Here is a 26,657-nt window from a genome sequence, read left to right on the forward strand (position 1 = left end):
AAAAACAAATATTTATACAGATATATGTGTGTTAATTTTAATATTTGTCAATTACTCATTACAATGAACACAACTACGGCTTTCGGTAAGTCATGTACCAGATGTCTCTACGTATTTTACAGCTTCACATAAGCATGATAAATTGACATAGTAGAAATATAATTATAATGTTCGAAGATGAATGAACCCTGAAAAGAACGACAATACTCATTACATCAACATCTACAAGGATATACTCCCATTATTACAGAATAAACGAATTTACCCGGTGTCTCAGTGAGAAAGTTAATCATGAATGTCGCCGTACTCGATCATCGGCCACTTGGTCGGGTCATTTTTCCAACATCCAGCTTGCAATTTGTACGGACATTCATTAAGTCCAATTAGTTTTATTTTCTGATCATATCGGGCTTTCGAAGTGCAATCTAACCCTTCATAATAGTCAAAAGACATTTTAAACACCAATTACAGGACATTTAATTACCTATCGACTTCCCAAAAGGAATGCAATTGACGAAATATCAGCAGAGGTGCTCAATCAGCGTTGTAAATCGACCGTATCTAGGGCATTGTTTTCACCGTCGCTAAGGGACTGCCCCTTTTGTGACGTCATCGCGATAAGGTCAATACATAGCTTGTCTAGAAAATGGCGGACAGTTCGTTGCTAACTAACTCGCCCGATTAATCGATCGCTGATTGGTAGATCAGTTCTTAGATAAGAACTTGATTGACAGGCGACGTCATGTAAATTCAACAAAAAGGTCAAAAGTCACTTCCTTTAAATATGGCGTCTTTCCAAACATGTGATTGTAGTGACCAACAAAAATGGATTTTACATGGATATGAACCGTACAACGGTAAATTAAGCATAGTGGATATTGATAATAAGATGTTTAGTTTTGAATGCAATAAGAAATTACTCTTGACATAGAGTTAAAATGTAAAACATGGTCATAAAAACAAACATGTACTCGTGACCTATTTAATAAAAATGTCAACATGGGGTCATGACAATATGTTTCTGTACTTTACTGATGGTGTGTAATTACTAAAACACACAAGTAAGAAAACGCATAACGATGACGGTCTGTTGAAATAACACACATGCATACCAAGGGGAAATATTAAAATATACAATTCATTGTTTTTCAAATGAATTTAAATGTTGTTTTATTTTGTTTTTCGTAGTCGATGCCTGTTAAAAAATCATAATCATGTATGACCTAAAAAACATGAACTAGTATTTGATGATCATCACAAGTGGACATATTTAACGTTAGCGAATCTTCCTGTATCAATAAAAAATACGATTATTAAACCTAATATCAAACCATTGCACACATAGGTTTCCATTAAAAATTATAATTCACATGAGGGAAGAAATAAAATAAAAAATCTTGATTTTTCAACTGAATAATCTGGTTGTTTACAAGTCATTGACATGAAAGCAGTGCATGAACTTAACTAGTGATTAACCGGTACAGAATAAAGCCGTCGATCAATATATCAAACAGATTCAAATTGTGATTCAAAGGACCATTAGTTAGACAAGATTAATTGCCTTCATCGCATTTGATAAATATACACGGATATTTACGTGGATCTGATTGCAAGATTATAGATACCGCGCAACGGAATTATTTTTAAGGTGTCATTACCATGCTCTGGTGGTATTGACGCTGTTTAGTTTACTCTTGTTAAAAGACTCGCCCACCCCGAATGTTAGTGATTTGAAACTTAATGTATTATTTATTATTCGATATTCCATGTTGTATGTGTCTATGTACAAATGAAATTCAAACTCATACAAAACATTAATTATTTTGGGATCATAGTCAAAATTTCTAACACAGCCAATTTTTATGAGTTCAATTTTATTACATAACATCGCATATACTGATTGCAGCATTGTGAATTTCTAACACAAATATGTGTTCTATTGCTTGGAACACTTTGCCATTATTTCTTTTACCTGTTTATTTACTGGTACATGGGTTCTCCAAACATAAAACTAGTCAAGTTTGGTACCCTGAAGGATGCACTGATTGTGGACGATAAGGGGTGAGCAATATACATTAATTAAGTTGTATTCAGCTTTGGAATTCACTTGATGTAATCAACAATTGATCATGTTATGTATTGACAAATTGTCCGAATAGAATGGTTAAGCGAAAATGCCACAGCAGGTGAATAAAATCAAATTTTAATTTAGTGAAACTTCAGCAGGAGATTATTATTAGGATTACTATAGCACTTTGTTTTATATTTATAGTAAGTGACTATTATATGTCTTAAGATATGCCAATATGGACTATGGATTATGAAAATGCAAATGTTCGTGGTTATAACATTAATCATTAAAGCTTGGCGTTAATCGCATGTATGCACGTAAATTATTCGTTTCCTTGCATGTCTGGTGTCTGCTGTGACTTCATTAACGGTGATTTTTAATCATGACCGATCAAACAGTTTTTATGTGAATTTCGGATTACTTTGAAGAAAATTACCTGTTCTGATCTATAATAAATATGCATGATACCCATGTGAAAAACGCTTAATCGGCGAAATTACCTTCATTATTTAGTCGTAAAAGAGATATATTTAATTTGCGCTACAGTTTTTACGCTTTGGATCAAGAAAGTTGTCGTTATAACAGTGCCTACTGAATAAAACAATGATAGGGTCAAGTCATTCGCTGATTAGGTATTTGCTAATGCAAAGCGTGTTGGTAGATGGTAAACATCCCGTCGAGTCTGCTTTTTCGGAAAGTTTCGTGTTCCCTAACGCACGCTGGTAATGCGGATACTTCATTAAACAATTGCACTTCGATAACAGAGAAAAGGAAAAGCAAGGTAGAGGTACATACAAAATATTTATACTGTATATAATTGTCCTGACATCCAGAATGGAAGATGCAGGAAGATCGTCATCGACATCAACTGCAAATCCGTACCATCATGGACGAAATAGAAAATATATTCGTTATGGCTTTCAAGAGCAAAAATTATTTAAATACATAACCTACGCATCGGTTTTATATATTTTTTTAAATGACGTATTAAACGAGTGTTACCACTATATAAAAACATGTTAGCTGGAGAATAATTAGACAATATGAATATGATGTATCATCTAAAAAAAACTAGATGCCAATACATATAACTGTATTTGTTAACATTATAAAACTATCTATTAACAATAGCCATAAAAAAACAATATAAACAAATAACACTTTTTTTAACAGACATGTACTTTTTTTTGAGTATTAGTGGGAAGCGTCTAGAACAGAAGATTAATGATCATGGAATCCCGCCTTAGTGGATTGTTAAATCGTCCAATGATGAACAGTTTGAACATCTATTCCATAAAAATTCAAATAAAAACTAACAGAAACTTGACCTGCGACAAACGGAGGAAAATTTTTGAAGCACATTGTCAATTATTTACGCCAGATTTTCAAAACTGGTAGTACACAATGGAATCATATACTTCACACACAGATCTTATCAACAAATGGCACATTCAAAATGAAAGGAAGATATCTATAAAAACATACATTGTAGTTTGCTTGTTTGGAGTAAAATTAAGATGTGTATATTTCATGTTTATTGTTTTGACATCCAATTTGAAACAACAGGGAGTTAGAAAAAAATATGTATGTACATACAACTTAAATCACGACATGGGATTCAACTATAAAGTGTCCTACACATTAGTATAGTTTGGACAAAAAACTCAAAAAGCATAATTACTTAAAAATAAAGCCAGCAAAAACAGGAAAAAACACAAAACAACAACAACACTGAAACAATAGCCAAATATTTATCTTTTAGAAAATTACAATCTTAACAGTAAGCATTTTTTTTAACGGAAAGTGTCATGAGAAACAGATTCAAACTAGGACATATACGAGCTAGTTTACTTTGATATTTTGTTTCAAAAGGTTTTAGAAAATTCCAGCATATTGTAGCATGTTTACGAACACATAACAGATAACACACGATTCAAATCAAACAACTATCTTGATAGCGCCTTTATACTAAAATACAAGAAAATATTATTTGTATCACAATCTGCAATTCAAAAGCATTAAATGTGTATGGTAATACTCATGTAGTTTTATTGACCGGATATTTCCTGCCCATAGGGGGGGGGGGGAATATTTTGAATATAATTAAGGCAGTTTTTTAAGTTGTGTAAGTATGAAAAGCTAGTTTTAAGATACTTGTCAATTGTATGTTGACAATGTTAAATTCATGTGGCAGTCTTTATGAAATTGCCTCGGCCTGTTTTTGCTTTAATATATGATGTTACATTGAGAGTGTTGATTGGATATTAAGATATATTTTAATCTCATATGTAAGTGGTGGTTGTCATGATCTAATGACTTGTCTTATGAGTATGAGTATGTAGTATGTAATACTTCGCATGCACAATTAAAGCTTTATTATAATTATCATTACCGGTATATACATATTGAGTATAATCATTTCTTACTTATTCATTGAATGCACCAGGGATCATTATCTGACACGAGATATTTCTAAATATGTATTGTTGACCATACTTGACTATAAGCTTGATTAACATATTAATTTTTATCAAGCATACAGTAGTATAAAAATATATCTAATATTTAAATATACTTTATCATAAAATGTCTCCCTAGTGTTTCAACTATTCGAAGCACAAATGTGGAGTCTGTGTAACCGTCAAGATTAATCATTGCGGACATTATTTTGGCCCCTGTCTGAACATTCTGATGTAATTGGCATTCTGGGAAAATGAATGTGCGAATGTCTATGGTGAAATGGAATTCGGAGTCACACTATTTCCGGAAAGCTAATTTATTTTGTCGATCACATGACAGGCATTGTCAGTCCATGATTCTGGATTTGCCCGCTTCATGAACGTTGTATGTTGTTGCGGTTAGCAATAAGGTGATTATAATTGATGCTGCTATAGCCGCTTCTGTTTATGCATATCCTATAGTGTTTTGCATTGCAACAACAACCGAAATAAACAAAATGATGAACATTTAGCGTAGAGCAAATGTTTCCTTACGCTATTTTATAAATACTCGATAGAACAAATAAATTATAGAGATACCAATTAACCATATTAAACGTCGCATAAAACTAAATGCAGTGCTGTGCAATAAAATTCACGCATTCGACAAACTACGAAACCTATTTCTAGTCGTTCTCGACTCAAAGCGGCAAATTTCGACCCGTAGTCCTCAGTTGCAGCACAGTTTAATATTTTATCGATAGGGTACTAATGGATTATACGACCTGAGATTTCATCTTAACAATTCATAAATACTATCATTCATAAACCGATCGAATGATTGTGTCTACTAAACGGAATATAAAAAGAGGAAACGGATTTATTATCTCGTATACATTTACATATCCCGATATTTTATCGGTCGTCATATAGCGGAATATGTATCATCGCAGCTTATTTTAATTTCAAGGTATGTACACTTGGCAAAGCAAATATATTTTATATTGGGAATATTATTAAAAAAACAATGTTTTCATATTGTGATAATTTAAAGCAAAAACAAAGTTCTACAATATTAACAATAATCTGAAAAGTATACATTCGATTATGGAAATATTAATCTAAGTGTACATTTACATGAAGGAGAAAGATAATGCTTGATTTATGTTGTCCTTGCGAAAAGATCCATTACGAATATCTTAATTATACTCATGCATTATTTGACATTTCGATCATTATAAACATCTTATTTTACAGAACTTATTCCAAATCCGGTATTATCTTTCGAACATAAGTGTACATAAACTTTTCGACGATTGTCAAATAAATTGACCATTAAGGCGATTCAAATCACTTCCAACAAATTTGGCAATTGATCTGTCTAAGCGAATATATGATATTCGTAGGAGAAGGAAAATCGGTGACATTTGCTGAAATGAGGCGCGTATTAATTGTTTACAAGCACGCGAACTAAGTATTTACTGTATTATCAGCGCTAATTAAGTATATATATTAAATTCTTTTTGAGAAAATTATGTACATTATATCTAGCCTTTCATGATGCATGTAAGAAATATCTGTGAGAAAAGTTGTGTTTTTCATTTTTTGTAGCTCACGGAGCTATTGATAATGTGAGACCGTCCATCGCTCATAATGCGTAGACAAATGGGTTATGAGACTCATTTCATTTGTTCGTTAGTCCTCGTAGGACTTAACTTATGACAAACACGAACTGTTATATTAAGTTAAATGTTGATGTGTGTTATCGTCCATTATTCACAAGAAAAAACAACAACCAAACTTATTTAAATCAAATCATATGTTGATCTACCGAGAAATATATTGCCATAGGTTTTATTCCAATATCAAATCAATACAATATCTGTCTAGTTTTAGCTAGGCCCGTATTCACAAAACAATTCTTAGACTTAAGTCTAAGAATAAAGAATATTCTTTTAAAATTGATATATTCAATAATTGTTTGAATTATGAGTCAAACTTGTTATTAAACACCTCTATCTCTGTCATTCTTTATGTAGAACAGCTTGTAATGATATACTAGTAATTACCAGTGGAGGCATCTTTATATATAAACACTGAATGAATTTTTCTTGGTTACACGTCTTTACTTAATTCTTTAGTCTAAGAATGGATTGGTGAATACGGCGAGTTTTATTATAACACCACATTCGATGTCCTCGTATATAGTATTTAACGTCACATTTTACGAAATTGCTCCAAACAGTCTAACAATGTCTTTTTCAAAGGTTTGTTAAACAAACTTGAAAATATTTTTCATAACGATAAGTTATTTCCTTTGTAAACAACTTAAGCAACGTTGTGTATTATTATTTGTGCATTGAATAATGAACACTACATTTGATGTAAAGTATAATAATTGCTAAACAAATTAGTAAAATTGTCCAAAGACCATACACGGAAGTGACATTGATAAGCACTTTTAACTGCGCCATCAATAATGGTTAAAATAATTGTATTTTACATGATCTTCTAATAATTTAAACGCGGTTTTAGTAATTTTTTAATGTAAATAATGGTCTATTGAAAAAAGGTGTAAAATCGAGCAATATTAAAATATAAAATAACCCAAATGTTTTGTCATTTTGCCTTTCATCTTCGATCTTTTGTTTAATCTTAAAGCATTGAAAATTCTAAATTTCATATGAGACATATGCATAAAACTGTAGTTAATGATCATTACAATTGGACATATTCTCGTTCGCGCATCTTCCATTTTTATGCGAAAAATGTATAATTCAACATAATAATTAGCCGTAACCCACATGTTTGAAAAAAAGAAGATTATACGGGAAGAAATATAATTAAAATTAAAACACTATCATTATTTTGAAACTGAACAACGACCTTTTTCTTACCAAATATCATTGAAATACATACACGTTGATGCATGTAACTAGTGTCTATCATGGAACGAATAAGAATGCACTGCAAGTAATGCGAAGATGCCCTTTATTTGAATCAATGACGTAAACGTTGTGAGAGGTTGTTTGCATACATTTATAGCTCAGCCGGGAAATATATGAAAGCGATTCAAACTGTAGTACCAAGGTCCTTCGGTTAAACCAGATTAATCGCGTGCGTCGCATTTTCTTAATATGCCCGGATAGTTTGTTCATGGATCTGATTACAACACAATGTTAATTGTGCGCACAGTCATTATTCTTTGAGGTCTTAATACCATGTCTGGTACAAATGATGTTCTCTAGCTCACTCAGTCTAGTTTATAGTAAAGACTCACCCAAAACGAATGTAACTCCTTTTTCAATTTTCCAAGTTTATAAAGTTTAAGCTCAGTTCATGCATAACATGACATTGTAAGCAACAATTATACAAAGTGCATCGATATGTACATAGTTGAAGGGTGACATAGTATACAGCAATTTATACATTTACATGTTATATAAAAAATGCGAACAATATTTTAACACCGAGAGCAAAGGGGAAACACGTAGACAAGTTATACATTAAAACGTTTTCAATATTTCTTTACCGAATAAACATAGTTTCCTGAACGTACTGTGGTTATATATCGATGGAGATTCGCGATTAAATTTTATCATATTTTGTCTCGTGTAATCTTCTTTTTTTTATCAATGAAACGTTTTCTTAGATCATTAAGGGCATTACTTTCAAGTACATAATGGAATTCATCGCCGATATGAGTATTGGAGTTACATAAATAGAACAGTGGTTGGTTCAATTCAATTCCATGCCAACTTCCAGTTTCGACGGTTAATCTGTTATTTCTTGTGCGAATTCATATAATGTATTTTAGAAATTTCTCTGGAGTTTTTACTTTGTACCATTAAAAAACCAAACATGTCTGTTAACAATTTATAATTAGTTTTGAAACTAAATGATTATTCATAATTCGACATTCCACGGTGGTTTCCCATGTTTTATTCATAGATGATTAAGTATGTCATTTGTTTTTCATGTGTGAATTTTAAACGGACCAGTTCACTGACTAGTAAAATGACAAATTTGATAAACGTGGTTCCAGTTTGCAATTGTTCGTTGTAGTTATATTATTTGCGAGGAAACAATAATACTGAACATTGAGCACGCTCTTAAATATCTCTTGTATCCATCTTTTGACGATTCAAAAATGCGAAACGATTGAATAATTCGGAGAGTTCTGTTGTTATTGTCACGAGGTCACTTAGTGCATTTCAAGCATTTAGCATGGTGTCCGCTCTCTAATTGAAGTAGTTTTCATCCGATCTTCACCTAATTTGGTCAGAAGTTAGTTGTGTCTAGATGATATGTGTGTCAAGTTCAAATATGGGTCATGCCGGGTCAAAAACGAGGTCACGATGTCATTTAGTGCATTTCAAGCATTTAGCATGGTGTCCGCTCTGTAATTGAAGTAGTTTTCATCCAATCTTCACCTACTTTGGAGAGAAGTTGTGTCTAGATAATAAGTAGGTCAAGTTCGAATATGGGTCATGCCGGGTCGAAAACGAGGTCACGATGTCGGCAGAATTATCTTCATTATTCAGTCGTAAAATAGATACATTTGATGGGAACTGCTCTTTTTCTTAATCTTTGGTCGACTAACACTGCCGTTATGAAAGTGTCTATTAAATTGTTGAATAAAACATTGATAAGGTATACTTATTTGGCAAAAAGAACAATTGAGTCATTCACGAATCGGGTACTTCAAGACGTTTTGATGGATTATACACATCCCGTCGCACCTGCTCTATATGAGCGGTTCGTGTTTCCTAACGAGCGAGTTAAAACATCTGTCAAGTCCAATTGACACATCTATGTGGAAAAGCGTGCAAAGTTAATTAAATTCTTACTGATCGATTAGCCCATATCGTGTTGTTCACGTAGAAAAAAACAGGACTATGTGAACAGCAATTACATATCAAGTCAGTGAAGCAATTCTTTCCTCTCAATTAATTGAACGAATATGTTTGTTATATTTAAGGTGCAGCGTGGCAAGTTTATTTTGCATTGTGTTTAATTTATAAACTGCATTCTATACCGTTTTATTATATATGAAAAGTTTAACTTGATGCAGGTTAATAACTATTCATTTATATTTCTTTCTATCTCTTCCTATTAGTTATTTACATGTATGTTTATATGAACAATTTTGGACAATCTCACAGTATAAAATATTTAAACTGTATGAACTGAAATCCACAATGGATACTTAAGGAAGAGCGTAATCGACATCAACTGTAAGTCCGTATCATCATGGACGAAACAAATACGGCAGCTAGAATAGAAAATCGCTTCGTTACGCACTACAGGAGCATCTCTTTAACTATTGATCTACGTAACGTTTACGTAGTTTGTATTTTCACGCCGGGTATGCGGATACATTGATAACAGATGGCACTTCGATACCAGATAACAACAAAAGCCACGCGCGAGAGTTAAGTTCTTCAGCTTTTTTGCATTTATGTTCTGTTCATTTGGTTGTGAGACACGTACTTTGTTTGGTCGATTAATGGTATAGTACTTCGTATTGCGGAGCAAGAAAGTCGTGAAAAAAACAACAGTGGATTATAAAAAAGAGATAAAATTCCATCGATAATCGTCATGAATTCGATAATCAGTACGTATTTCAACAAAATAAAAATACTTGGAAATAAATCGAGAATGTGCAAACTAATCGAAATAAAAGATCAATATGTCCATTAATGTTACAACATGTTAAATTTTAGTTGGATAACGTATTTGTGGAAATTCAAATGTTTTAAGAGTCGGATGCCAAATTTTCATAGACACTTCTTTTACCGATTATCTCAAAGACAATGGCACTTCGATTCCAGATAACTCGACACTTTTTACCAGATATAACACATTGTATTTAGTGAGTCAGAAATGCAGAATTCGCTGTGGAATACTGCTATAGAAAGCAGGCAATACATAAAAATATATGTACTGACGTAAATTAAAAAAGAATTACCGAAACATGTTCGTATCCCTTTGGAATATGATAATAAAGGGAAAAGGGAAGTGTTAAATTGAATATAAAGGGAGTTTTCCAATCTCTTTTAAATTTTGTGGCTACGCATTAGTATCGTCTTCATGATGCGATTCTAATGAGGACCAATGACAAAAGATTTTATGTGGTGTATTGGCCGCTTTAAGACCCCTTTGCTCCCCTTATCTAGAGTCCTGTTATAAGTTCAATTGAACACAGTCGTGTTGATCCACATGATCCGTTGTATTTGCAATTCTCTTATTCTCAATTTACCACTTAAAACAATTTTATTATTTAGACAAATTATTTTCGGTCGTCACTTGAAATACATTACTTCAGAAATAAGCATTGGAATCTTATTTAAAATTTGAACTTATTATATTAATTATATAAATTAATAGTAATTATATTTTTGAAAACGAACAACGTCATTGGTTATATTTTACATGTGTATGTTATTAGGTTATGCATAGATTCCCAATGTGTCGGGCTTGACAATGCAAATTGATTCGTACTTCAAAATGTTTGGTAAGAATAGCCATAATATACATAAATGCATTTCAGGTAAAAGAAAAAACTCTGTTATCAGAGTGCCCAATTTGTTGAAAGTCTCTGTTATCCGAAGTGCCCTATATCGGGAATCAAAGTATCCGCAACTTCATGAACACCACCTATTAAAACATGCTATATAGTCGTTTATATTTCATTGAATACATTCAAAATTTCAGTATTTGAAGCACAGTGATTACTTTTCATGCTGGAATATCAAACAATTTCTTGCAATATTTCTAGGTAGTTTTATTTTGTTGAAATGTTTACTGTTCATCCAGTTTATGCTGTTTTCCGACCGAATTTTCTATTTTTTGGGGAAAAATCTACAATTCTTCCGTGATGTTTTTCTTTGTAATAGATAAGGATACACCATTTATAAACTCGACCATGCGCCTTGTCTAAAAAACTAATCTTTATGATATAACTTAAAAAAACCCTGATGATATTACCTCTCGCGCGTGGCTTTTGTTGTAATCTGGCATCGAAGTGCCATCTGTTATCAACGTATCCGCATACCCAGCGTGATTTTTTGCGTGAAATAAGAGAGTAGTGCGACTACCTCAAAACCTGTTCGCTGGTGTATATTAAGAAAATCATATATTAAGTATCAATATAAAATAGATACAAATATAAATAATTCTATTTGTTGACATCTTATCCATTATACACAGTAGCCGTCAAGTAATAGTTACTGCTTCAAATAAAAAAATAAGTTTTAAGTACACGTAACTTTATTTAAGCTTCAGAGGAAGCGTCTAGAACAGCAGCTTAATGGTAAAGGCATCCGGCCTAACTGTGTTGTTCAAATCGTCTACAGATGAACAGTTTTAACAATTGTTCCATATTAAAATCTCACAAAAACAACTGAAACGATAGCTGGAAAAGAACAAGAAAAACTTTTTTATAGCAAATGATCAATTATTTACGGCAAAGCGATCATATGCAAAACAATCTGGAAGAACACAATTGTACTTTACACAGGACACAAAAACCTAACCAAACAATCGCACAATCGCCATTAAAGGAAAGGGTATTTCTCGTTTCAACTATTCGAAGCACAAATGTGGACTCTTTGTAAGCTTCAGGATTTGTGGCTGCGGACATTATTTTAGTTTCTGTCTGGACATTCTGATGTTAAAGTCCTTTTGGGAAAATGAATGTGCGAGTGTTTATGGAAAAATGGAATGCGGAGTCACACTATTTCCGGACACTAAATTTATTTTGTCAATCACATGACAGGGATTGTAAGTCCATGATTCTGGATTTGTCCGCTTCATAAACGTTGTATGTTGCATGTTGTTAAGGTTAGTAGCTTATACGGTTATTATAACTGATGCAACTTTAGCCACCTTTGACCTTGTATTAACTATAGTGTTTTACAATAAAACAGCACCTATATTGGACATTTAACGTTGATCATACCTATTATGAGTCTATTTTATAAATAAACGGTGGTTCAATAAATTATATAAAATACCAATAAACTATATTAAATTTCGCATTTATTTACATCAAACAGCTTCAAATTTTAAATTATTCGTGCCGTGCTGTACAATAAAATCCACGCGCTAAGCAAACAACGAAACCTATGCATTTCTAGTCGATCTCGACCCATAGCTGCAAATTTCGATGCGTTGTTTTCAGCGGCAGCACAGTTTAACATTTTATCGATAGGATACTAATGGATTATACGACGTGAAATTTCATCTACACGATTGATAAATAGTATAATTCATTAACTGATTGGATACTTGTGCCGTTGAAACGGAATACAAAAAGCGAAAACGGATTCATAATCTCGTGTATATTCAATCCCGACCAAGATTGAAACCATAACAAGATTATTTTATCAGACATAGTTTAACGGAGTATGTATTTTCGAAGTTTATTTTAATTCCAAGGTATGTATTTGTGGTAAATAAAATATTGTATATTGTGCATCTTGTTAAAAAAAACGCGTAATAATGGTAAATGGATAGTTCTACAATATTTACAAAATGTTATATATTTAATTTTCCGCTTGAACACCAGAAAAAATGTCCCACATATTAAGAAAAACGCGTTTGCATTTTAATGATAAGTTAACGAAAAAATGAATAATTCTTAAATATTTGCAAACTGTAATGTAGTTAAATACATCATAAAGGATCCATGAAGTTTTGTTTTAAACGTCTTTAATTGTGCGACCGTGCATGGCTACACTATAACGCATTAGTTTAGACATGAAATTTGTTACACAAACACAAGTATACATTCGATTTTGTTTTTTTTTCTGTACATGTGCAAGAAGGAAAAGATCGACAGGACGTAGAATTCGTTTTATCACATGCTTTATTAGAATGTTCTTTTGGAAATATCAATACGAATATCTTAATCGTACACATGTGTACAATGACATTTTGAGTATTTTGATAGGCTTGAAATGACTTGGTAAATGCTTTGCATTTATATTTCGAAGGCGATTATCCTAGTTTTAATCTTGTAATGTTTAAAGTAAGCGTTATTTTAGAAATTAAAGAAGCGGATACTATTAATAATTTCATCTGGTAGAGTTCCTGTTTGTGGAGTTTTATAGTTTATTGTATGTCTGCCATTGTGTGAAATGACGTCCCAAACTTAAAATGACATTATGATGCTAATCAAATACTATTGATAAAGATATAATATTTTGCATTAGAGTATGATTATGTTTGCTTCAAAGCGCTCGTGTTTACTTTATTAATAAATAGGGGTATTTCATTGCAACGCATTCTTCAGCATCAAGTTTCGTTTCTCCATAAAAAAAATACTCAGACGCTTTATCAACATATTGTCTGAGAACATTTCCGTCAAATGACATCTTTCGATTATAAGTGTTAATAAACTTTTCGCCAATCGTCAAATTAATGAACCATTACTGCAATCTAATTCTCTCCCAACGAATTCGGCTATTGATCTATCTAAGCGAAGGGAAGATATTTCTATTAGTAGGAAAATAAGAAACATTTGCTGCAATAAGCGCGCATAAATAGTAACACACATTCAATATCTTTTTATATATTACATCTTCAAATGTATTCCCTTATTATCACATTCTCAGGGGTAACATGATACATATTCTATCCATCATTTCATAATGGATGCATTAAATTTTTGTGGAAAAGTATGTGCAACATCGTTCACTTTTGTCGATATAGTGAGCATGTTCATCGCACATAATGCGTCAACAAATGGGATTGTAGACTCTATAGCTACATTGCATTAATGCGTTAGTTCGTATGGGACTATAACAAATACGTTTGGTTCTTATAAAACAATGTAGACCTGTTTAAACTCTGATATTCATTAGATGCAACTACAGTATGGATTTGACAATAACTATTTTTTTTTATCAGATTCAATGATTGCAAATGATGTCGCCATCAAATTCAGAAACTTTAAACCAGGAAGGGTTAATTTAATCACATTCGATACAATTCTACTACCATGTTATTTACAAACATAACACACTTGCTTGCAAATGACAGGTCTTTGCTGCATCAAACGCTATCTACAGAAAGTTTAGACAGCGAAATCCTTATGTACCTGTTCTGTTATTTTTTTTTAGCTCGAATCGACAAATATGTTTAATTATTTTATGCTCCTGGCATGACTCTGGCATGACCCTCATTTGTCAATTTTATCGTTTACCTAAAGTTTTTAATAGAACGTACTGAATGGTTTTAATGAAGAAAGTTGTGTATATGAATCACACGCATGTTTTAACGCAAAGCAGTGTACAGCACTTTAGGCTACCCATCTCATACAGACATAATAGTCTTAAAGTCTTAAAGATTTGAAATGCTTAAAACATCGGGACCCAATATATAAATGGCACATTAAAATGTAAAAACATAATAGTATAATTTGTATTAATCGAAGAGTGGCATATCAGAAGTGACCAAAGTAAAATACTTCAATTAAACATATAAACATTTATTTTTTTCAGAAATAATGACGGACACGGATTCCAACTATGTGCATGATTAACCGAATGGTCCTTGTTATTTTCATGACGTCAGTGAATGCGGAATACTACGGTATGTACACAAATAGTCCGCTTTTGTAATGGTTATTTTCTAGTATTTTGCATGTAATATTGATACAAAATAAGTTAATTTTGCCAATTTTGTGTTTTTATTTACATAAAAATCATAACACCAGAATATATATCTCTACCAAGATGTATTAGTAACAAGTTGAACAAAATATACAGTAACCAATGTTTCATCTAAATATTACCATGTTATAATAAGGAAATAGTTTTGAATACATTTTGCTTTAAACATTGCTATAATAGCTTCTTCAATTCGAAGAGATCCCGAGATATTGTTTTCATCTATAATACATAAATCACGCATTACTTCTACTCGAAAGAGCTTCTGTCTTTGCCTTCTTAATCGTAATTTATGTGAAGAGGATTGTTGATGCAAAGCCTGTTCGAACAAAACTAGGACAGCTGCAAAAATAAGGTGAAGTACTTATGCGTTGTAAAAAAAAAATTTAAACGAAGAAATCAAAATTTGTCCCTGCAACAGTCACCTTTATTGTTTGAGATAAGATAACCAGAGAGCATAATTGTGAGCTTCAAAGAATTAACTTGTAACGGTGGATGCGCAAAAGGCATTCCTGTACTAATACACGTATTCCATAATTATCTCAATTATGTAAATTAAGTTATGCAAATAAAACGAGTTAAACTAGATATTTCCTCCTCATATAGCTCTCAAATTATTCAAGAACAAGCCTTTGTCTGTGTTGTTGGAGTACGTTTTACCTTGAAGTTGTTTTAAAGATTGTTTTAATAATAAGTCCATAAACTTGCAATACCCTCACGAATTTAAGAATATTTATCTGGTGATTTTGAGCGACATTCTAAACAGATCAGCGAGTACCAATTGTCTATGTCGATTTAAAATGAAATTCATATTTATTTTTCACACACAACCCAAAGAGAATAACAAAATAGAGCTCCATTATCATTAAATGAAAATTGAACTAACGCGTTTATTTACACGAACATAAGTTGATGTCAATGCATAACAGATTTGTATCGTAAGAGTCCGGACATGAACCGTTAAACAGAATGATTGAAATTATAATTTAATTGCTGGTTGGTGTTAAAGCGAGATTATACAATTTTTTAAGTTAAATTGTAATATATTGATAAAAGTATGTTACAATTACACAAAATAGGCAAGAAAAATTATACATTAAAGACGAATTTCATAAAATGCAGCAAAGACAAATAAGCGCCCCGAGCCGATTGTGACGAAGATATTTCGTACATATGTTCCTACAATAACCGAAGCATTCGTCTTTTTATTAGGATCGCAATTAGTGTTCGTGTGTCGTATGAATATATACCGTTGCAGAAAATTTAAATAAACCATTAAACTAAATTTAGATTTCACATCGTACATCCATGATACACATGCTGGCGAATTCGACTGTACAGCCTTTTTAGATTTCAGAATTAAATATCTGGCTTATTTCGCATTTTCGGCGCATTTTCTTCTTAACTATTATTTTAATTTATATTGAAATATGTGTATAATAAGTTTTTAACACATTTTATATAAATTCATAAATATTTGACAAAATCGTATAATCTCGCTTTAAGCGATATGTTTAATTCCTTATTAGTTTAGCTTAGAATAGCTTTGGTATTTGCCAATCCAATTATTTGAACGTTCCGAAATTTGTATTAATCTTATAAATCTCTATTCAGCAATACATAATTATTGATATGATTTTTTATTCAATTATAAGAAAGAAACTCAACAACTGTTGTAATAAAATGTCAAAAATGTGTAGACAGCTTTGCATCGATCTGTTTAATAATTGGTCAACCGTCTTCTGTAAATATCAACAATTACATGTATAAAGATAAGGCATTTCGTATTTGCCGACGTTCAATGTAAGGAAATTCAATCAGTCGTTTGTATTGCTCCTAGCGGGTTGTTTCCACATCAATAGCTCGTTAGCAGAAGATATCATTTGCGTTGGAATGATTCTTAAATTGATATAGAACGAATAGATCACATGCACTATTCTATGTAGATTTCTTTACTTTTACGAATCCTCATTTGATGATGAGAAACTTATCTAAACATATTCATTAACATAAATATTGAAGCAAAGTTAAAAACAAGTTTTTCTTATGGTCAAATCTTTCATTAATTTTAAGTTGGACTGCCACCAATAATAACGCCAGCGCCCGAGTTTAACCCGACGCCCTTCAATGTGACCTTTCGCTCGGGAGATATTGCTGTTCTCCGATGCAGTATCAACGATCTGGGAACGAAAACGGTAATATATAGGGATATATTTTTTTAGCTATGTTACTGTTTTTTTTAACTTCCGTTAAATTAAGCATCATTCAAGCAGTGACGGAATGAAACTGTCACTCACAGAAGAATGGAGTAAAATTGTTTTAATGAAGTCTTTTAAGATTGAGTCTGTGTTCTATCACTTATATTTCTGATTATTTTCATTATTAAAGACATAGAAGTTAGGAAAAATGATGGAATGCATATGAGGTTAGTGTTCAATACTGATACGATAAGTTACTGTGCACGAACACATGTACCATTCGGCAAGGCTTTATATATAGGTTTGCTAAGCATCGCTTCATAAACGTCTCTGTATTCAATACAAGCCTAGCGTTAGTATTCCAAACATATCAACGATAGACAGAGACACACTTACATACTTAAACACTGTAAACACAGACTATGAAACTACGGTAATTGTAAACCTCCCAATATATTTTATGGGCGTTAGCATAAGTTTATAAGTTTTTCATGTTCATCTTTTTCAAGGAATGTGAGAAGTTTCACTTATTGATTTCGCAAAAAGTGGATCAAGGTCAGTTACAAGTACAATGTTACTTATGCAAAAAAGGAAAACAGTTTCTTTCAACGGTTTTTGGACCAATTCGTTTCTTGTGTTTCCCAAACTTTTGTATTTTGGTTAAAACTTTTCCTTTGAATTGTTGCATTATTTTTTTGATTTTTGAATGTTAACAGGCACGTGTAGTGGTGATTTGCTTGTTTACTTGTTTTCGATAGAGGTTTTGAAAGGTACAATATGTCTACATTTTCTCATCTCTATTGTGTGTATGACGAAAGAAACACAAGCCAAAATACTGACATGCCTTTACAATTATTGTATACATGTTTTCAAATAAGATTGTTGAGCACAAAGTAGTTAAATGTATGTTTTTTTCTGTTTTATGTTTTAACCATATTTTGGTTCTACGGAAGATGTCAGATTTTATACGCGATTTCCAATGTTATTGATGTGCCAGGTGGTTCACGCCTTCTTATCGCCGTTCCAACCGCGGCTTGGCCGTACATCAAGGAAAAACTTGTTTTGTTTTGCAGACGTTGAAGGCCTATGTGTTAAGATAGCTTAGAAAAGTGTCTGATAAATTAATTTTTTTTTTATCTCATTTTATCTTAATTGGGCTCTGGTTTATAAATTATTGTAAAGAATGTAAATCTACAATGAAGATCACGGTCTATCGTGTTTTCTGAATTCCACTAGGTTTTATATATATTTGTGCTTTTAATGTGTTCGAGCTTTAACCGACCTGAGCCTTCTTAGCACAAAGGAAAAATAGGGAACTATTTTGTCTGTTCGGCTCGCTACGTCATGTATAGTCACCAATTTCAAACGATATCTCAAACGCTGTGCAAATTTGCACAAATCTTTATATGAATCATCAATCATTTTCACAGTTGGTCAAGTTATTTGTATAAAATATACTTAGTGCTTTACCAATTAGTATAAAACTATTATTGTGGTTTTCAGCAAAATTTGATGAATAAATAAGATTTACCTCGGGTCAAAATTGACCATCCGTTGGTCAAATAATTAGTATACACTGATAACGCCAGAATTGTTCATCTTCTCCGGAAAAAAAATTCCCAAGCACTCTACAATTGTTGTGCCTTATTGGGTAAAAACTGGCAACACCCGTGGTTTAACTATTTCTATTGTGTTATAGCAAAATCACTTATACAACCTTTTTCTATGAAACCACTGGACCAAAAGGTGTTAAAATTGGCAAGTTACAATGCTATTTGTTTAGTACAAAATTGGACCGCTATTAAAATATTAACGACTCTCTTTATCAGTTAATTTAAATTTAAAAACAATCACGCCCTTTGGGGTGCAATAAGTTTCAGAAGCTATGTGAGGAACCTTATGTCATTAAGGCCCAAAAGTTCAGTGTATGTACTTCAGACCAATGTTAAGTGGTATAGTGAAAATGGGAACGTTTAAGTGTAGAATGTTTGCTTTTCACATTCCGTACCTTCATACCCATAGCAGTATTGAATGTACCAATAACAACACAAACATTTTAGAAACACATTTAAAAAACCATGTAACCAACACGTTTCTTTCACGTTACATGCCATTTCATGTCACACGTCATTTTATTGAATGTTTTATGCATGTATTCATTACATAATTAAAACCTGCAAAATTAAAAAACCCGGGCCGCCCATAAGGGTTTCGATATTGCAACTTGAACCTGACATAGAACAACATGTTTTAATTTTTGAACGAATCTCTCAATGGCATAAACTTACGCTTATAGACCTGCACTTTGATGAAATGTGTTTCAAGTATGTATACAAATAAAATAACCTTATCTGGAACCTCTTATATTATTTAGCTTTAAACGACTTTAAGTACGATTGCTGCGTTTATTTTGATGTATGAAAATATTACTTCAATCAAACAAAATCCCGTTTCGCATAAACCGAAGAAGAATCAAACGAAAGAAATTAAATGATCTGCGTCCCATTACTCGGATGGAACGGAGCACTTGCGAAGCATTATAAACGAATGTGCGTCTTGGTTTTTATGGCGTTTTGGAACAATTTATATCTGAAAGCCATGCTATGGGTAACAGCGAAATTACAATGAAGCAACTTACAGCAAACGATTATTGGGGATTCAAATGATCCCCAAAAATTGTTATTGGCAGGTCATTTAAATAAGCCATAATATTTCATGGTATCAATTGTTTTACGCTATTTAGTCCCTTTTAAAGACATGTTATTGTTTTACTAAATGCATTTTTTTCGCGTTCTGGTAAATTGACAAAATAATTAAATAAATGTTTCAAATTCGCATTTTTTATATTCATCTTTTGACGAGTAAAAAACATGAAAATTATTAAGCGTTGCAATGCCCAACGATTGAAAAATTCGGAAAGTTCTGTTGTTATCGTCATTTTTGTGACACTACGAGGATTTCTCATATAAAGTATAAAAACATCAGTCATTGTATGAGCATGGATGGCCGAGTGGTCTAAGCGTTAGACTTTTACTCCAGGGGTCAGTGCTTCGAGTTTAATTGTATTCTTATTTTTACTGGAGCCGATGTTTACATTTATCAATATAACGCATTTCATGACATAATTCAATATAAATCCAACCCAAAATCTGTGAAAATGTTCCTTTAAGTAAATAAATGCAAATAACGATTAATTCTGTCTTCAGATCATTGTATGTACATCATGTGAGTTCCGAATGAAATAACATAAATTTAAGAAGTTCTCATCGTTGTCCGTCGTTGCACAGTATTATTCTATAAACGTGAATGAGAGACTCTAGAGACATTCTTTCAGAAACATCCAATTATAGTGATTGGATCTTAAACCAAATTGTGTTAGGGGCAAGTCTAAAATAATACATTTAAAGGTACAGTTAACTCATTTGACATTAGGTCATGAATTAATTTATTAAGTTTTTTCAGTATATAACAACAACGATTGTATTAAAGATTCTCGTATGATGTAAGAGCTTTCGAATACGTACTTTGAGAAACAACAATTCAGTAGAATTGGTAAGTATGTAAATCAGTGATATTGTAGAAGTACACAATGGTACGTGGATGTAATTTATCAATTCGATCATTGATCAATTAATATTTTATCAATGACTGTAGAACGTTGGCGAAGTGAAATTATTAAAAATCCCATTTATGTGGGTGTTCGTTAAATACATTAAATTATGCCAATTTGTATTAAAATATATGTCGATATACTAGTAGTTTAAACAAAGATGTACTATATTTCCCATAAAAACCTTAATTTCTAGTTTTGGGTGCTGTTTGGCAACATGACGAACGGCTTCGATTCTTGTTTCCGATAGCTGGGGGAATTATTTACAACTCGCTTTATGTTCAAGAAAGTATATTGTTCGTCCATAAACAGTGAGATCATTAAATATATCCAATTACGTTCAGGAATTATGCAGTAACATTTCAAACATTGGGTATCTTCACTATCTTCAAGAATAATGGCAAGAAGTCGACTTTTATTACAGGATAATAATTAATAATTTTGCTTTGTAATTTGTTTACTACATACATGTACTGATCAGGGAAATACATATACCAGACGCTATCTCAATATATTAACTTGTTAAGGTACTCAATAATTGGTTGTTTACATATAAATTACGATTTCAAATAATTTTTAGACCTTTGATCAATTCTGCCATTGTTTTACCCCAAATACTTATATATAAACAGAAATGAGTAAACATTTATAACCTCGTCGGAAATAAGTCGTCAGATTTTAGATTAAAACGTTTATTCAAATGACATCATTAGAACCGTAAAAAGCCATTCGAAGTCAGTTTTAAAATATCTCATCAACGTTCACATTTATTGCCAAATTCAACATGCTTCTAGGTAGTATGGCGGAAAGTAGGAACCTCATTCCCGCTCACTTCCGGTACGTTGACAGTGGTAGCCGACAAGCGGTTCCAAGTTGGTCACATAGACTTCAAGAGTCACTGGGACCTGATGATCAAGAACGTGAAATTGGAGGATGATGGTGTCTATGAGTGTCAGATCTCATCTAAAGATCGGACAGTTAGGAGGCTTATCACACTGAACGTTGTTGGTAGGTTTGTCTGAGTGTAGTGACTTTTGATGCTCAACAGTAACAATGCGAATCTTACTCGACTTCGTAGGCTTTGACAGTCTTCAATCAGTTATGTTGACAATCAGGAGGATTATATTGTTTAATGTCGTAGGTCGGTCGGTTTATAAACAGTCCTTTATGACAATGCACATGTTTATTCTCATACACACGTAGGAAGGATGACATTCAGTCAGTAATTTAATGACAAGGAGTAAGCATATTACACTAAACGTTATAGAAAGATCGGTGTTGATAGCCTTGTCCTTCCCAATGTTGTAGGTATGTCAGTGTTCAAATTCAATACGACAGTGAGCAGGGTTGTCAGACTCAATGTCGATATTCATCTGGAAAATAGAATTGAGTAGGCTTATGACACTCTGTGTTGTACGTAAGTTTATGTTTATCTATAAAATTACATTGAGGAGATTTATCACACTCAATTATGCAGCTAGGTCGTAGTTTAACTATAATATGACAGTGAAGAAGCTAATCACACTCAATGTTGTACATTAATTTTGCTTACTTTGTTTTCCTCCAGGCTTTTGTCGCATTAATTTTAAAGATAGTTGCAATTATCCATAGGCAGACAACGATGTTTAGAGTTTACGACCATTTAACGAATAGCGAACTTCTAGCCTTGCTTTGTGGATTAAAGGTGGTTAAAACCTTTTGTGAATACAGGTTATTTAGACGCATACATTCATTTGCTATGTGCAATGTATGGTTATTATACTTGAACGTTTATGCATGACAATAAATCTCACACTTAATATGTTAGACACGTTGGTTCACAACTGCTACGGGAGACTTGTTGTACTAAACAATATAGAATGGTTGGTTCACAACCATTATAAGGCAGACAACGGCTTATTACACGTAAAACCTCCAATTTCTATACGACATTTACACGACTTTATGGCATATAGGCGTATCTGCAAACAATACATGACATACACTTATTAAAATTGGATTGCAAGAAATTAAAGACAGTGAGGAGGTTAAATACCGATTGTTGGGCCTATGGCTGAACAGACTTTATCTCAGTGGAATGCCTTAACGTACTTCATATATTATTTAGTCGAAAATGTTATTTTGTTCAGGGAAAATGTCTATGACGTACGCAAGTGTGAAGCGAGTTGTAAATGTTTATGCAATAAAAATGTACCTCGTATTGCTATTTTGAATTTAATTGTGTTACTCATGCTTTATTCAAAATTTAGAGAATGTATTTGTTTAAATGTAAGAAAAGTTTAAATGAAGACGATCTATTTTGTGTTCTTCGTGATGTTTCTGTACAAAAAACAATAGTGTTTCATGCCTTGTTGTCTGGACAGTTATATTTTCTGATCGTATTGTATTTACGACAATTTATTTCCCCAAGACCCTGTGGTAGAGGCTCCAGAGATTCGAATCACGGAGACACAGTACGTCGAGAGAGGAGACCGGGTTGTGCTAGAATGTAACGCCACCGGCGAACACTACGCTCCAGATGATATGGACTGGTTCAGAAACGGTCAAAAGCTCACATCTCTCTCAGAGAAAGGCTTGAAAATCACCAAGCATTATTCACTTCCTCAGAGGACTTTTACCAGCGTTCTTGTAATTGCGCGTGCGCGAAAAGAGGATGACGGGACATACGTCTGTAGGTCTTCGAATACACAGATTACGAGCACTAAAGTAATCGTTCTAAATGGTAAGTATTACCAATAAGTATGCTTAATATTAATAATGACAGAACCTTTGCATAATTCCATCATTTGTTCGGAATAGATTGCATGAATTTCCGAGTTTTGACTGGGGTATGTTTTCTCTGTGTTATATCTCAAGCTTTATTTATGCACAGTCTTTAACACAGACGTTTTTACAGCGATCTGTACATTAGGGAACAATAATTTATGGCGCATTGTACACAATAAACTTGCTTGTCTTGCTAGCATAATACACACAGTTATCTCTCGCAATACACACATATAGACTAAGATGATTTCGTATTAATACATATTTACACATCATGGGAAATATCAAGTCTGAATATTATGGCAATTTGAGGCCACTGTAAACGGACGTGTAACGATTTTTTTAACAGACTTGAAAACATGTTGTGATAACAACCTTTGATATTTTTGTTGATGTGAGTTTTATTTAAAGGCGAATTTCGTGAATAAATTATCATTTTATTTGTTCACACTGCCAAAAATGTAGTGTCATGTCTCCATTTGTTTCTGTTTCCTTAAATCGTTACAGTAATAATGCAATTATACTATACATGTTTATTTCTTTATTCGATATGAACAGATTAAAGTTTGCGAATATGTTTAATGACGTTTAAATGTAAGTAAAAATGTCATTTTATATAAATGATAGCTTTTTGAGGTCTATTATTATTTGCGTGTTTCAGCGGAAACATCTCATATGAAACGAGGTAAGTGCACTTGGTGTACATATATTTTAAAACATACATTTGTTCCCCGCGATTTCGCTTCAATATTTTTCGAAATATATGAAAAAAACTTTTATATCGATAAGTGACTGTATTATAACAAGCATATTGTAGTCCTAGACTTTGGTACAATTTAGACAAAATATATACATCTAAGAATGACAATTGTGCAGTGCAAGCAGTAAATGTTTGAATCTTTACAATATAAAGAATTCTTTATAAGAATCAGTGCATTTTGGTTTCGAAATTCATTTTTTATCGTTAACAATATCTCGTAAGGGTTAACAATTGCTTGCATTTGAAAATGCTGCAATCTTAAGAATCGATATTATGGAGCGACAATCAATTTGTTGTATTTTATCGTTTCAGGAACAGCAGCCGACAATAATTCGGCTTGGTACCAATCCGATCCAAACTGCACACCATGTCGTCTATCATTTACCTGTCTCATATTGCTAGTTCAATTGATGTTGCGTGTAGCCATGTCGATATGACAAGGTTCATTTACGATAATAATTAAAATAACTAGTGTATTACCCTATGTTAATGTAACAAAAAGCGAGCAAATGTTTCCTTTTTTGTGAAGGACACATTCATTTATTATATAAAAGGACAAGAGTGTAAATGGAGTTCGTGCTAACAAAAATACACATTATACAAATAATGCTACTAAAACAAGAACAATAACACAACTTTGCTACCGACTACAAAGAATATTTTTTTTGCATTTTATGTTAATTGCATATAAATTTTGCATTTTTTAATTTCTTTCTTTTTTATTTGTATTAAGCACATGAACATCCATTGTTATTGTGCAAAAGAACAATGATTCCAACATCTGAAAGACAACTATGTGAGACACGAATACATTTGTGAATGCGCGCTAATATAACACAATATGTTTACGAAGAAATGCAGCTGTGACGAGTGAATATCACAATACTTAGTGGAATCGACGTAATCTTACACAAAAATGTATATGAAGTACTATTTTTATCATTTGTTTTAATTTAAAAAAAGTTCATTCACATACACGATATATTTATGAGATTCCATTTTATCATTTCTTTTGAATTTGAAAGAAAAGAAAGATTCCATTATAAATCAAGAAAACAGACAACCAGACCACACCATTGGGATTAGAAAGTTCGTACAGAATATGACACGATCTTAACGTACTGTGGTACATGGATCCATTATCTATATATAGCAATATTCCGTGAATTGCCTTTTTTCGACGGTGAAACGGTGTTCCGCTTTCCGTCTATCTGAAATTCATAAAGTTCTAGACTAATTTAGATCAGCTGGCATACGATTTTATAATGTAATAAATAAATTGCATCAATATAAGCATGCAGCATTGCATTTCTAACCTAACCAGAAGCATGTGTATTACGGTTTTATTGGTGATAATAATACAGGCCATTCAGAATATATATGATCATCAAATACTGCTGTGAAATTAAATTCCTGGAAACAAATGCACGACATTCGATAATGTATATTAAGAAAGAATATAATAAGATTAGTCAATATTGTGCTTTAACGACCATATTGTCTTGATGAAAACAATTTCGAAATGGGAATGATATAAAATGTAATCGGACGATTGCGATCGTAATTGGACAAAATCTAATGGCAGGCATATCAACCAAACATGCATGTATTTTGAACCTGTCTTTTATGTCAATTTATGACTCGTGTAATTATTTTCACACTAAAGCAATTAATATTAACAAGACTCAAATAATGTATCATTGTTCTTGAGTGTAACCGTGACGTTTTCGATTAATCAGTATCATTTTTGAAATCTCCCTCAGGCCCAATTAATGAATTATGTGAGATTGATAATGTATTGATGTACTTTGTAGCCTAAATCAGTAAAACCAAGCTCTAATGAAAACTGTGTCGTTTTGAAATTGCCCTCTCATATTCAAAACAACCAGATTAACACGGATAAATGTTTAACAAATGAATTATTAATAGCAGTTACAAAAGAGAAAACGTTTTAAAACATCTGTAATCATATCCCAGTATATGGGAGTGTATCGTGTACATCAATACATGCAATAAACATGATTTCATGTGCGTTTCCAGACGAAACAGCAAAGCGTGCATGGCGAATTTATGTATTTATTTACTGGGCATGATTAGCATGCACTACTTTGGCCGGTCAAGAGCCGTATCCTACTTAC

At 32.4% G+C, this 26,657-nt stretch overlaps 1 protein-coding gene across 2 annotated transcripts; it reads left to right on the forward strand.

The window, feature by feature from the left end:
• Nucleotides 1-5,361: 5,361 nt before the first annotated feature.
• LOC127879261 (zwei Ig domain protein zig-8-like) lies at nt 5,362-25,943 on the forward strand. Of its 2 annotated transcripts, none has more exons than XM_052426025.1 (7): nt 5,362-5,479; nt 15,018-15,108; nt 17,259-17,380; nt 21,788-22,001; nt 23,404-23,715; nt 24,421-24,444; nt 24,832-25,943. In XM_052426025.1, exons 2-7 carry the CDS (start codon nt 15,045-15,047, stop codon nt 24,954-24,956), a joined length of 861 nt encoding a protein of 286 aa, XP_052281985.1. In that variant the 5' UTR covers nt 5,362-5,479; nt 15,018-15,044; the 3' UTR covers nt 24,957-25,943. The 2 variants fall into 2 exon arrangements, with proteins under 2 accessions (XP_052281985.1, XP_052281984.1); XM_052426024.1 differs by lacking the exon at nt 5,362-5,479 and adding an exon at nt 12,707-12,951.
• The last annotated feature ends 714 nt before the right edge of the window (nt 25,944-26,657 follow it).

The sequence above is a fragment of the Dreissena polymorpha genome, chromosome 4, assembly GCF_020536995.1.
Source record: "Dreissena polymorpha isolate Duluth1 chromosome 4, UMN_Dpol_1.0, whole genome shotgun sequence".
Lineage (NCBI taxonomy): Eukaryota > Metazoa > Mollusca > Bivalvia > Myida > Dreissenidae > Dreissena > Dreissena polymorpha.

Coding starts and splice junctions, on each gene's coding strand:
- LOC127879261 (XM_052426025.1), top strand. CDS start 15,045: ATGTGCATGATTAACCGAATGGTCCTTGTTATTTTCATGACGTCAGTG. Junction 22,002..23,403: donor TATCACACTGAACGTTGTTG/GTAGGTTTGTCT, acceptor TATTTCCCCAAG/ACCCTGTGGTAGAGGCTCCA. Junction 23,716..24,420: donor TAAAGTAATCGTTCTAAATG/GTAAGTATTACC, acceptor TGCGTGTTTCAG/CGGAAACATCTCATATGAAA.